Source organism: Neofelis nebulosa, chromosome 11 (genome assembly GCF_028018385.1).
Source record: "Neofelis nebulosa isolate mNeoNeb1 chromosome 11, mNeoNeb1.pri, whole genome shotgun sequence".
Lineage (NCBI taxonomy): Eukaryota > Metazoa > Chordata > Mammalia > Carnivora > Felidae > Neofelis > Neofelis nebulosa.
In genome coordinates, this window is record NC_080792.1 from 53,746,754 (window position 1) to 53,759,122 (window position 12,369).

At 38.3% G+C, this 12,369-nt stretch overlaps 1 protein-coding gene across 3 annotated transcripts in view; it reads right to left on the bottom strand.

Annotated features, from left to right (window-relative positions):
- The window catches only part of MYOM1 (myomesin 1), a 153,038-nt gene that overhangs the window by 15,302 nt on the left and 125,367 nt on the right, over positions 1-12,369 (bottom strand). For all 3 annotated transcript variants that reach the window (XM_058692583.1, XM_058692582.1, XM_058692584.1), the window contains 6 exons: positions 11,758-11,864; positions 11,596-11,640; positions 6,136-6,272; positions 3,862-4,006; positions 3,080-3,139; positions 2,717-2,784 (listed from right to left, as the gene is read on the bottom strand). In XM_058692583.1, coding sequence (XP_058548566.1) covers positions 2,717-2,784; positions 3,080-3,139; positions 3,862-4,006; positions 6,136-6,272; positions 11,596-11,640; positions 11,758-11,864 — 562 coding nt within the window. The remainder of the gene's footprint in view (positions 1-2,716; positions 2,785-3,079; positions 3,140-3,861; positions 4,007-6,135; positions 6,273-11,595; positions 11,641-11,757; positions 11,865-12,369) is intronic.

The following is a 12,369-nucleotide window of genomic DNA, read 5'->3' on the forward strand; positions in this document are numbered from 1 at the left end:
ACATCCCATCACATTAAAATATAGCCTGTGTCACAAAAACAAATGGCTTTATCAAAAGAACAGAATGAGTAAGCCCCAATGTATATCTAAATATTTTTAAAAAGATGACTGAAGCTTTGCAAAGAAGTGTGGAAGGGAAGTATGTTTGTGAAAACATTTTTTAATTAAAATGTTTTTAGTTTTGTTGAGATACAATTGACATACAATGTGTAAGTTTAAGGTATATAGCATATTGATTTGATATATGTATATATTGTGAATTGATTCTCACAGTAAGTTTAGTTAAAAACCATCAAGTATGGTTTAGTAAATTAATTGCTTAGCAATTTTGAGGAAACTCATTTAAATCCTATATCCATACATCATAACATCATAAGTTTCAAACTCGTACAGTTAAAGGGATCTTGACCTTTATCTACAATGTTTGCATTTTCTACAAAGAAGACTATATTCTTGTATTTCTGGTGTAATTAATATTGTGTCAAAAGTAAAGACTTCATACAAATCAAGAGAACAATCCTTAAGACCCCACTGAACAACTGAAGAAATGCACACACAATTCCCCAAAGAGGAAATATAACTATATAACAAACTATATAACAAACAGATGAAGAAAATGGTGGTGTGGATTCCTGCAGGAGAGGAGTGCCCAGCTCTGCCTTGCAGGCACGCTGGGGTTCTTGTCCTATATTCTTTTGAGTAGACTAGTTCCAAATGGGGTCCATGATAGTCTCATGAGTCTGAATGTTTAGTTACACATACTCCATTAACTACAATGAATATATAAATTGCTAAATGCGCCTAAACTGCTCTAATAACGAAACAAAGAGCTATGGGAAGACAGAGGAAGGTTCATTCTACCTGCACAAAGAAGGAAAAGGTCTTACAGAAAAGATGACTAAGCTGGGACTAGAGAAAGGATTTTGTCGGAGAAGCTGAGACAGCATAAGGAACAGGCACTGGAACAGCATAAGTACATAATGTATGAATATCTAGATTCTATTTTTAGGCTTCCGTGGTTGTTCAGAATCTGGGCAAGGGGCTGATTCTCCCGAGGAAAGCCATCAGAACAGGACACCGGAGCTCACATCCCAAAAGGCTAGTACAACAGGAAGCAGGATAGATGTGTGGGCCCCTGGGAAAGGGTGGTTTGCGGGGTGGGCAGTTGTGGAGGAGAAAGTGAGCCATGGGCTGTATGGCAGTGGACAGCCAGGAGGAGAGAGAGGGTTTTGGCTGCTGCCTGAGAAACTGCTTTTAGGAAGCTTTGCCATTTCCATTGAGACTAAAGCCTAGAATTTAATTTTCAGACACCTTTCTGGGAGACTGATGTTTCTGTAACTTTCATCAGACTTAGAAGAGACGGGGGCGCTTGGGTTCTGGCTTTACTAGTGCCAAATGCCAGATCCATGCTTCTACTTGGAGCCACTGTCTGCTGTCATGACCTTTACACTCCGACCTCATCCAGCAGTTCCCTGTCCAAAACATTTTGGTGACTCACTCGGCTGAACACACCATGTGCCAAGGTATAAAATGATTAAGGGTGTGATATGGCCTTTTTTCCCATAAATCTTTCCCAAGGCCTAATGAGAGCTGTACACTCTTCATCAAACCTCTCCCCTCCTGGCAGCATGCTGGTTCCAGAACCAGCCTCTGAGCTAGCTAATACTCAAAGGAATTGTTGCACCAGTCACAGAATATAGATACGAAATTGCTAAATTTCCAGGGAAGGACAGTGTATCTAGAATGATCGTGGAATAGATCTACTAGTTACAATGCACATTTGGCCTGAAACAAAGACCATGTGAGATTCTTCTGAGATTAATAATTTTTAAAGAGTTGGGAGTGGGGAGGGAAGAATGAATAGGCAGAGCACAGAGGCTTTTTGCTTTTTAGGGCAGTGAAAAAACTCTGAATGATGCTACAATGGTGGATACAAGTCATTACATATTTGTCCAAACCCATAGCATATATAATGTCAAGAGTGAACCCTAATGTCAACTATGGACTTTGGGTGATTATCATGTGTCAGTGTAGGATCATCAATTGTAGCAAATGTGCAACTCTGGTGGGGGATGTAACGTAGGTGGAGGCTGTACATTTGTGCGGACAGGGCGGGGTATATGGGAAATATCTATATCTTCCCTACAATTTTGCTGTGAACCTAAAATTGTTCTAAAAAATGTAAAGTCTTGGGGCGCCTGGGTGGCTCAGTCAGCTAAGCAACCCACCTCAGCTCAGGTCATGATTCATGGCTTGTGAGTTTGAGCCCCGTGTCGGGCTCTATGCTGACAGCTCAGAGCCTGGAGCCTGCTTCAGATTCTGTGTCTCCCTCTCTCTCTGGCCCTCCCTACTTATACTTTGTCTCTGCCTCTCTCTCTCTCAAAAATAAAATAAACATTAAAAAGCTTTAAAAAAAAAAAACCCCACAAAGTCTTAAAAAAAGAAAAGAAGAGCCAGTCCTTATTAGCTAAGGTGTAATGAATAGGAGCCATCATCTTGTCTTCCCATATTTTTATGTTGTTTTATCTTATTTTATGTTTCATTTTACTTTATGCTTCTTACCAACCAATGATTACAGTAACATTCAACAGTAAGAATGTGTCACTTAGCATTTTGGTTCAAATGGAGGAGATGAAAAATTGATCTTCCTTTTCTCACATTCTATTTTATCTTTATTTCCCTTATATCAAATATTAAAAACTTATCTACTTCTTACCTTGCATTTCAATAGGACATTACATTCACCAGTCACTTCCCAGCTCAAATACTCAGCAAAATGAGGACCTATAAAATTTTAATGACATCAGTAATCACCCTATTAACCACAAATGCAAAATCAAAGCTCATTCTTAAATTCTAAAGCGATACATGTGTGAAGTGATATTTTAAAATTCAAGATTAATTTTCAAATATTTAAATGGATACATATTTAATAATAAATATTTTCAATTATTTTTTATTTACCAGGGCATTATTAACATAAGCAAAAATAATGCATTTTAACTTGTTATGGAAATAATCTTGGAATATTTTGTTCAAGAAATTGAAGTTATTCTTTTTACTCACTGCCCATTTTTACCTTGTTTCCTGATCCATTCTTGCCGCTGGAATTCAGCTTCTTTCTGGAGTTTTTTATAAACTAAAGATTGAAAAATAAAGAAGTATGAAACTGAGTTGAGTGGTATAAATGTATATGCCAGTCACCGTGCTAAGTGATTTGTACTCATTATTATAACGCTCATACATCATGACCCCCTATTTGTTGTAAGTCTTCATGATGAAGAAGTAGGCTTAGAAAGGTTAAGTAAATTGTTTAAGGTCATCGCGCTAGGAAATAGTGAAGCAGTATCGGAAGTTGCAAACGTAGAGATCTGGCCAACCTTCCCAAATGCCACACTTGCTAAATGCCACATTTTACATCTTGGTGGTTTCTACAGTGGCTTATGGCAGCTGACATATAATCTAGTTCTAAAGTGTGACTAATTGATTTGGCATACACTACTTTTGCATATTTTTCTTCTTAAGTAATTTAAAGTAAGTACACAATATAAGGTAGGAGCATCGTTCCTGAGATACATATACAGACTTGGCTGTGTTGCAATCTCCTTCACTGGAGAATTTTAGTAATAAATACTTGTTTATATATGAGATGACTGAACTGCAGTCTTCCTTGTGGGCTAAGGATAAATCCGGTGTCTATGAAGTGAAGTACTATGGAAAGTATTAACTGAAAATTGGATTCCAATTTTGAAATACAAGAAGCAGTTCCTACTGCCTTCCACGCGACTACTTTTGTGCCATGGGTGTTTGCACTGAAGGGAGCAGGGAAATCTTTCAGCTGATGCTTCACAGAATTCGTACCATCTCCAATGAGAACAAGAGTAGAATGGCCAACTGCTTTTCCATCTTGAAGCTGGAAAGTGTATGTGCCTTCATCCTCATCCTGTAGCTTTTCCATGAACATTTCAATTATGCCAGTGTTTCGGTCAACATGCATCTTATATTTCTTCAGTGTGAAAAGGAAAACAGAAATCAGTGAGCTAGATATGATGAGGATGCCTGATAGAATAAACACAAACTCCAAAGAATCATAATGTTAACACAATTTCTTGTTCACACTTTTTTTAGATGCAAGCTTTCAAAATCTTGTGCCCAGGAAAAGGAAAACACTACATGGAATAGATGACCTTGACCAGAAATGATTACTAAAATCTCTGAAATTTAATTTTTTAAATACAAATAAAGTTTTATTATCCCAAGTCACAAATTTTGTCAATTTTAGATTCCCATTTTACCTTCCAGATTACATTTGCGTCAATTAGCAGAACAATGCAAAAAATAGGCAGCATGCAGATGTGTTTTGGCTCATTCATGATTATATCCCTAGCATCTTGTACATGCGTGGTATATAGCAGGCAATTAATAAATATCTGCTGAATTAACATGGGAATAAAAATGCTTCCAAAGCATTTGAAGTCCATTTGTTCTTAATAAACTGAAATTGCCCTACTGAACTGTGCTTATTTTATCATACTACTTAGGCAACTTCTTTTCAATGTAAAGATAAATCTTAGCTCTGGCATACAAGCACAAGTTCTATAATGGATTGGAATTAATAAAGTTCTCCTATAACTTGTCACAGAATGAAGGCTCACGTCTGGGATCAACTCTGTGTTGCAATTCATGTCCTAGAGCTTCCCCTGAAGGAAGCCAGTCTCCAACTGAAACCACATTCTTGCTTAGCTGTCATCTACCTTAGCTTGTTTCCCTAATCCCCACTCCTGAGAGTACTCTCCCATAAATCAATTGGAAGAGAAACTTATTTCAGACTGTCCTTCTAAGGAACTTAGCCTAAGACAGTAATTTCCACCCAATGAAATAGTATAAGAACTAATTTCGATGACAATGGGCAGGTCTCCAAGTTCAGGGTACGTATGTGTATGTGGGCAACAACATGAAAGCGTGTGCGAACACACGAAGGGAGTGTGTCTATGTGCACGTGTGCATGAGTGGTCAGAGGGTGATGCCAACGCTGCTTTTCCTTCCCCTCCATTGGTCAGGTGATGAGCACACAGTCAATGAGAATATTCTGAAAACAGGGAGAAGATGGGCCACAGTGGACTCTGTGTGACCTATTTGGGCTCTACACACAGTTGCTAAATGAGTTGAAGAGAAATACATTACATATTCTTTTGCTATTTATGTGATTCATTCTCCCCTTCACTAACGAATTCTGAAATGTTTTAAAAACATATCTTGATGAAAGGAGAACAGGTTGTTAATATTGGCCACAAGTCACACTTCTCTCCCATCTTCTGAGTCTCTCATTCATACCCGTGATAGCACAGGTAAGAGCCAGAGCTCCTAAACCCAAATTCTTCAGTACCACTGAGTGCTGGCCTGATCCTGGCTCTACTGATATCTAGGGAGGACAAATAAAGTGCAGATGTTGTAACTCTGTCTATGGAAACTATGTGTTGAAAGCAAAGCAAAGAGTAGATATACACAACTACCTATGTAAATAAGATATCAATAGACATACACACACAGAAGTGTAGAATCAGACCAAGAAGTATAAACCGATATGTGTATTACAAAACTGTAAGAATTTGTGATTCTTCTGAGTCTTTAAACTTTTTCTTACAATAAAAATGTATTGCATTTTAACCAGAAGACCAATGAAAGATATTTTTACTGTAATTTTTTCTGAGCCATCAGAATAATAGAAGCCATTTCTTCCCCCGTGAAGAACCAAGTTCCTGTTGGGGTTTCTGATGGGAGTATGTGAGTTTAGTTAAGCGTTCTTGCTCCTCTGACTTCTCAGGAGAGCAGCTCCATTTGCACGGGTAACAATACTTCTTGGTTTGCCTGGGACAGTTTTGGTTCGATTGTTGTCCTGGAAAAATTATTACTGGAACCCTCTTTCATTCTCAAAAGTGTCCCAGTTTCGATAATATGATATAGTCAATCTATATTTTCCTCTCCTTTTTTTTTTTTTTTTTTTACATATGAAATGACTTAAACCCCACCACTCCATGCTCAGTGGTTTTCATGACAACTTACCCGCATCTTAATAGGGCTTCCTCAGTACATTCTACAGTGATAAGTTTAGAATCTAAAAAGCGTAAAACATACCGGCCCTTCAAAAATCTCCTTGTCGTTAAATATGTAGGTGACCTTGGTGTTGGCAGATAGCTTCTCAGCCTGCATCCAGAACCGAACCTGGCCTTTCTCCAAAATTTCAACTGCCAACTCTGACTTAACTGGAACAACTATGCACAATAAAAATAAAAATAGCAATTTTATTGGTAACCAATTGTATTGATACAGATTTTTCAGTGAAAAAAACACTCAACAGAAATGACAATATAGCACCTTGCTTCTGGCAAAGCCTAGAGGCAGTAAGAAAGTTGTAGAGAAAGAACGATATTCAGCGATGGAAGACCTGGATTCTAATCCTGCTGCCACATTGGGCAGGTCATTCCCCTTCTCTGAGTCATAGATGTCTCAACCGTAAAAATGAGGAAGATGAACTTACCTCCAGGGTTCCTTCAGCTAACCTGTGTGACTCTCTACTGTAGCTTTGGTTAGGTTTATTTAGGGACAATAACAAAGTGTGATGAAATAGCCTTGGGCTGGCCCCAGGAGATCTGGAGCCTAGTCCAATGTCAATGTCAGCAACTAACAAACTGTGTGATATTAGGCAGATTACTTCACATATCTGGACCTCAGTTGACTCGTTTATAAATGAAGGGAATTGAACTGAATGTCCTAAAGGGTCAAGATAGTTTCCAGCACCAACATTCTATAATCTCAATTGCTTCAAAATATTGGGAAAGGAGTTAAATTTTATTTTTTTCAACAACTTAACTCTCTGTGGACATTCTTTCAAATGTTTTTAAAGATGAATTTTAAAACAGAATTAATTTTGATTATATATATAAGATGAACCAGCTTATCATTTAAACTCTATTCATCCCACTGGTATACCAGTTCATTTAAGTTCTTAGACTAGGCAAAATTTCAGAGGCAAATACTTGAGTCACTATTGAGAAGGTATATTAAAATATGGCATGGCTTATCTCATAAAGAAAGTGAAGAAATCATATGATATCTCTGATTTATACCTGTATCGCTTCAGCCATTTAAGTCTGAATGAAATTTCAGTCTTTGGCTGATATCTCTCAAAGACCATTTTCTAAACTTCTTGTAACTTGAAAGTGTTATTTGTAAAGGCTCTTGCAACCAATGGTTTTGTATCAGAGGTGACTCCAGGGCAAACTTTGTGGAAAATCATGGTTGTTTTTCAAAGTTTAATAGTCCTTCACTTCCTTTAGGAGAAATCATCACCCTTTGCTTTCTCTAAACTGTTCTCAAACTAACCTGAAAATTTCAACACATGCTACATTTTAAATTGTAAGCTTCCCAAACTTGTATGAAATGTATATCAATATTTCTTTATACTTATCCTAAAACTATCCTTTCTAAGCTTAAGGGATGCCTATCATTTGCACTATTCCATAGTCACTGTAAAACTCAGTTACAGATTTGTTCCGATGCAGAACTAAAAGGAGGCTCAGATGTTATCTACTGAGGGGTGTCCACGATGGGCAGAAAATGGGCTCTGGTGTCACACCATGCCCTTGGACAGTTATCTCCTCTAAAACCTTGCATTCCTCACTTGCTAACATGGATATTATCTGCCTCATAAGACCACCAAGAAGAGTGAATATCATACCAGAAGACACTAAGACACTGTGAATAATGACCAGTGCTCAAGAAATGTTAGTTCTTTCTCTCTTAATTTACTGATGAAAAAAGTGACCTCCAGGAAAGGTTAGTAACAAATCTGAGTAGCAGAGCTAAGACCAGGGCTATGCCCTCGATTCTGTGCTCCTCCTCATCCTGGATGTCCACTCTGAAGAACACTAGTGGTTTTCCAGTGTGAACATGTCTGAGTAAGGCACCATGGACAGACTCTAGGCTTGTGAGAGCAGAAGCTAAGCTTTCTCGCTACAGAACACTCCTGCTTGCTACTAGTAACTCTTAAGGGGAATGGAAAGTATAATCTGTCCTAGAAAAGTCTGGAGACCTTGTTCTGGGAAATCTAATACATGAGTGATGAGGTTATCTAAGAGGGCCAGAGTGGTGGTGGAGGAGAAAGGGCATGCCCTCCTGGAAGTTTCAAGCTCCCTTAATATTCACGGTACTCTCTGAGTAATAGGAAAATCACCAGAGGAAACACTGGCCACCAGTAATTGCCAGAGAGGGTGTGGTGGCAAACAGCAGGTGCACACACAGTAACAGTTCATGTCCTGGTTAGTGACAGACTACTTGGGCTTAACCACGGGTATCCGCTGTGTACCTGTGGTCTAGTTACCTAATCTCTCTGGGCCTCATAGTATACATCTCTAAAATTAAATCACCTTAGAACTGAAACTTTTCAGGTCATTGTGGAGTTTAAATGATATACTGCATTTAAGCACCCTATAAATACACTGGCATATAATAAGTGCTCTATAAATTTGGCTATTAATATTTTTGTACCTCTTTCTTCTTCCAGTCAATTCAACAAAACCCTACAACTACCCCTGATAAAATATAATACACTGATACCTAAAAGGACATACCAAATAGATATAAGTGATGTGTATGTGCTTGCATATACCTGCACACATAGGTACACGTGGGATAATAACCAAGAGATATTATGCAAGCCATTGGCGATACTGAAGTATACCTTCCATCATCTCCCTCATAATACCTTGAAATCTTTGGAGAATAAAGTAAGTTTCTCTCAAGTAGGTTGGTTGCCTCTGTATACTGCATCTTAATATCAAAGCTGGTAAGACCCGCTAGGCTGTTTTCTGTTTTTAGTTTTATACATATTTTTTTTCTTCTTCTCAGTCCTAAATTTCTTTAGGCTCTTTTCTCTAGCAGTTAATTTCCTCCAGCAAAATATCTGTTTTTTTGTATGTTTAAGGCATATGTTTAGTGGTTTTCAAAATATTTTTGAAAACAGCTTAAAGTAGGAGAATTTACTGTGCCAAGGGCTAAAGGAACACCATACTCTTTTTTCACATTCGGTAAGAAGCAAGACCCATTTAAAACTTTACAAAATCTCAAGAAAAGACTTAATTATGTGTCAACATTTACCAGAAGGAAGTGGGCATAAATTGAGAAACTAGATATGCTACTTTGACCCTATCATCAGATCTCTGAAAATATTCATGTAGTGGCCAAGCTGATCTAGTAGTGGTGGGGGAAGAAAAGTGTGGGAGCTGTATTATTTAAAATGCTGCTTCGAGGCACTTGGGTGCCTCAGTTGGCTGAGTGTCCAACTCTTGAGTTTGGCTCAGGTCATGATCCCAGGGTCATGGGATTGAGCCCTGCATCTGGCTCTGTGCTGAGCTTGGAGCCTACTTAAGATTCTTTCTCTCTTGCCCCCTCTCTAACACTTATGTGCTATCTCTCTCTGTCTAAAAATAAAATAAAATAAAATAAAATAAAATAAAATAAAATAAAATAAAATAAAATAAAATAAAATAAAATAAAATAAAATGCTGCTTCAATGGGCTAAGCAAATCACCCTTGGGTTGGGAGATCGGATACTTGAATGTCAGAGTTTTTAACACATCCTTGAGTTCTCTCTCTCTGCCTACCCAATGCCATACCAGGGCTCTAATAAAAAGGGAACCTCAGTTTGCTACTATTCTCTCCCCTAGAACCAGTAATTCGAGTGATTATGTTTATGCAAAATAAAATATCTCAGCATCCATGACAGCGACATTGGGCAATTACTGCCTCCAAGTGCATAAGATCACTGAACTTCAGGGAGGCTTGGGCACCTCCAATTCAACACTAACACCCAATATTGTCTCATCTCCATCCTTTAAGCTAAATGTAAATGTCGTTTGGATCAGCTGTTGCCCAGATGCTTTGCTAATGTTTATTGTCTAACTAGATAAGTGGAAGCTGCTGTTTGTCTCCATTTCTACCAATGTTTGAAAGTAGACCGTGATCACTAATGGTCAGCACAGTGACCCTCTCCTTTACTCCCTACTTCACAGCCCTGGGGACATGAAGGGAGAGCATCCTGTACAGCTTGTAGAAAATCTTCTACAAGTGGGTTTTTTGAGGATCACTATTCTACTTCAATTAGTATTTATGTTTTTCCTGAAGAGCTCAAGGATAAACCAATACTATATTATCTCTCACAACATCTCTATACAGTAGGTGCTATAAACTATTACAACAGCCATTGCTAGTAAAGATACTAAGTAAGGCACAGGGAAATTAAAATGAGTTTCCCAGATTCATAGACTGGGTCAAAAGTACTGAATAAGGAGAGTACAGGCCAAATATCTACCTTCCATACAATTAAAAAATGATAATAACTTTTAAGACACCATGGTATTACTTTTCCAGTTTCATAGTGAATAAGCATACAGACAAAAAATGGTTCTCTCCCAGAATTCAGAAAGTCTGTATCCTACTTTCACACCCCATAAGCATGTTGCTGTGCTGCTTTGTTGAACAAATGTGGTTTTGAACCACTGAGGCCAATAGTCACCAACACTCAGCCTCACAATGGAACAAGCATTCCTTGGTAATGGAAAAGAAGTTGGATAATTGGTTCCAGAGCAGTGTTTGTTTTTTAATCATAGCCTTCACTGGGACTTTCAGGAAAGCTTCAGACGTTCCTCCTAGAAAAATGCACATATACAAACATTCAAGGTTTTGTCTATGGTCTGGGATCACGGTATAATTTCCTGAGTTCCTGAAAATTCTGTATCAGTAAAGGAATTATATTTTAGGGACCAAACAGTAAAAAAAAAAAAAAAAAAAAAAAATCCTGGTTTAAAAGAGTGAGTGTGGATTATCACTCCCTAACTGTTTTCTCAAATTCTAGGGTATAACTTTCTAGATAATCCCCTAGTTTGGTCAATAGATATAAGTGGCAAGAGATCTTATCAGGCCAATGGAACTTTCCGGGTGTCATTTCACACTTCTTTCTCTTCTTTTAGGTGTCAACTGCAAAATTTAATCTTTTATGTGGAAAGTGCTTTATTGAAGAGTTTGTAGATAGTGCAGAGAGATTCTTTTTCCGACTAAGGCATCTTTACCTTATTTTCCAGGAGTTTAAAATGGTAGATAATGTCTTTAGATTATCTTTATTTAGAGGTATGATTCTTCTATTATGTGCTGACATTAAATTGCTCAGGAAGAGGTTGGTTTGCCTAAAAAACATGCGAATTAATGTATCCAGAATTATATAATATATAGGGTTCCAAAATACATAGGCAAAAGGTGAAGAACTTGATTATTCAGCTGTTACACCTACGTAACCTGACACTTCACTATGTCACAGAGCATATGACATTTTTTCTATGTTAGTATTTGTATCTGTTTAGAACAACGGCAAAGATAAAAGCAGCACTTCTGGAAAGTGCATTTGTAGCTACCAGTCTATACTCCATTGTGTGTTCTCAAGAGCCTCTTGTCTTGACCCTGTCAGAGTTGTCTTCTGACCTATTCCAGAAGTCACCACCTAGCAGGATTGCTAAACTCTGTGAATGTACTGTGGACACTTACTTGGAAACTTGTGTTCTTGGCTGAGAGCTAGTAAACGTTTCAACTCTGTAGGGAGAAAAAAAAGAACAATTAAACTACTAAAATAAAACTCACCTGATCCCAGAGGATCATTGATGAATCAGAGCAGCATTAGACTTATGAATGGATTGATTTTAAGCTTACCGTCCTCGTCTATCAGGTAGCTTGACGCTATCCCATCCGTGTCTGTTACATCGCAGGAGTAAATACCTATGTCTTCCGTCCCAAGGTCCTTGAAGGTCATTTTCGTCCTGCAGAACAGAATACTCTTGTTAAGAAGGGAGGCTGTCCAGGGTCTGTGGGCTGGTGTCCTGTACTGTCTCCAGGTGATTACCTATGCGACTTCCTTCATTGGGAGCACTTGCTCCTAACTCCCCTACTGACCTAAAACCTGCACATTCCTGCAGCTTCTGGGAAGACTTTCCTGACCTCCTCCTGGGGCTGCGAGGATGACAGGCGGACAGGAGTGGGGAGCTGGTACAAACCTCCCATCCCCAAGCTATGTTGCATATCAATGCCCATCCCCCAGAAAGATATTTTTAACTGATCAGCCCTTGCTGGGGGAAACTAAAAAAACATTTTCCTCCACAGGGCAGAACTTTCTGTTGACAACTCCAAGTGCCCCTCTTATGTTAGTTAACCTCTGAACTTTCCTTTTTGAAGTTATCATACTGTATTGGTATTACCTATTTTATTATACGTATGCCTCCACTATATAGTCATTGTGCCTTTAGGGACGAGATATGTTTTATTTCC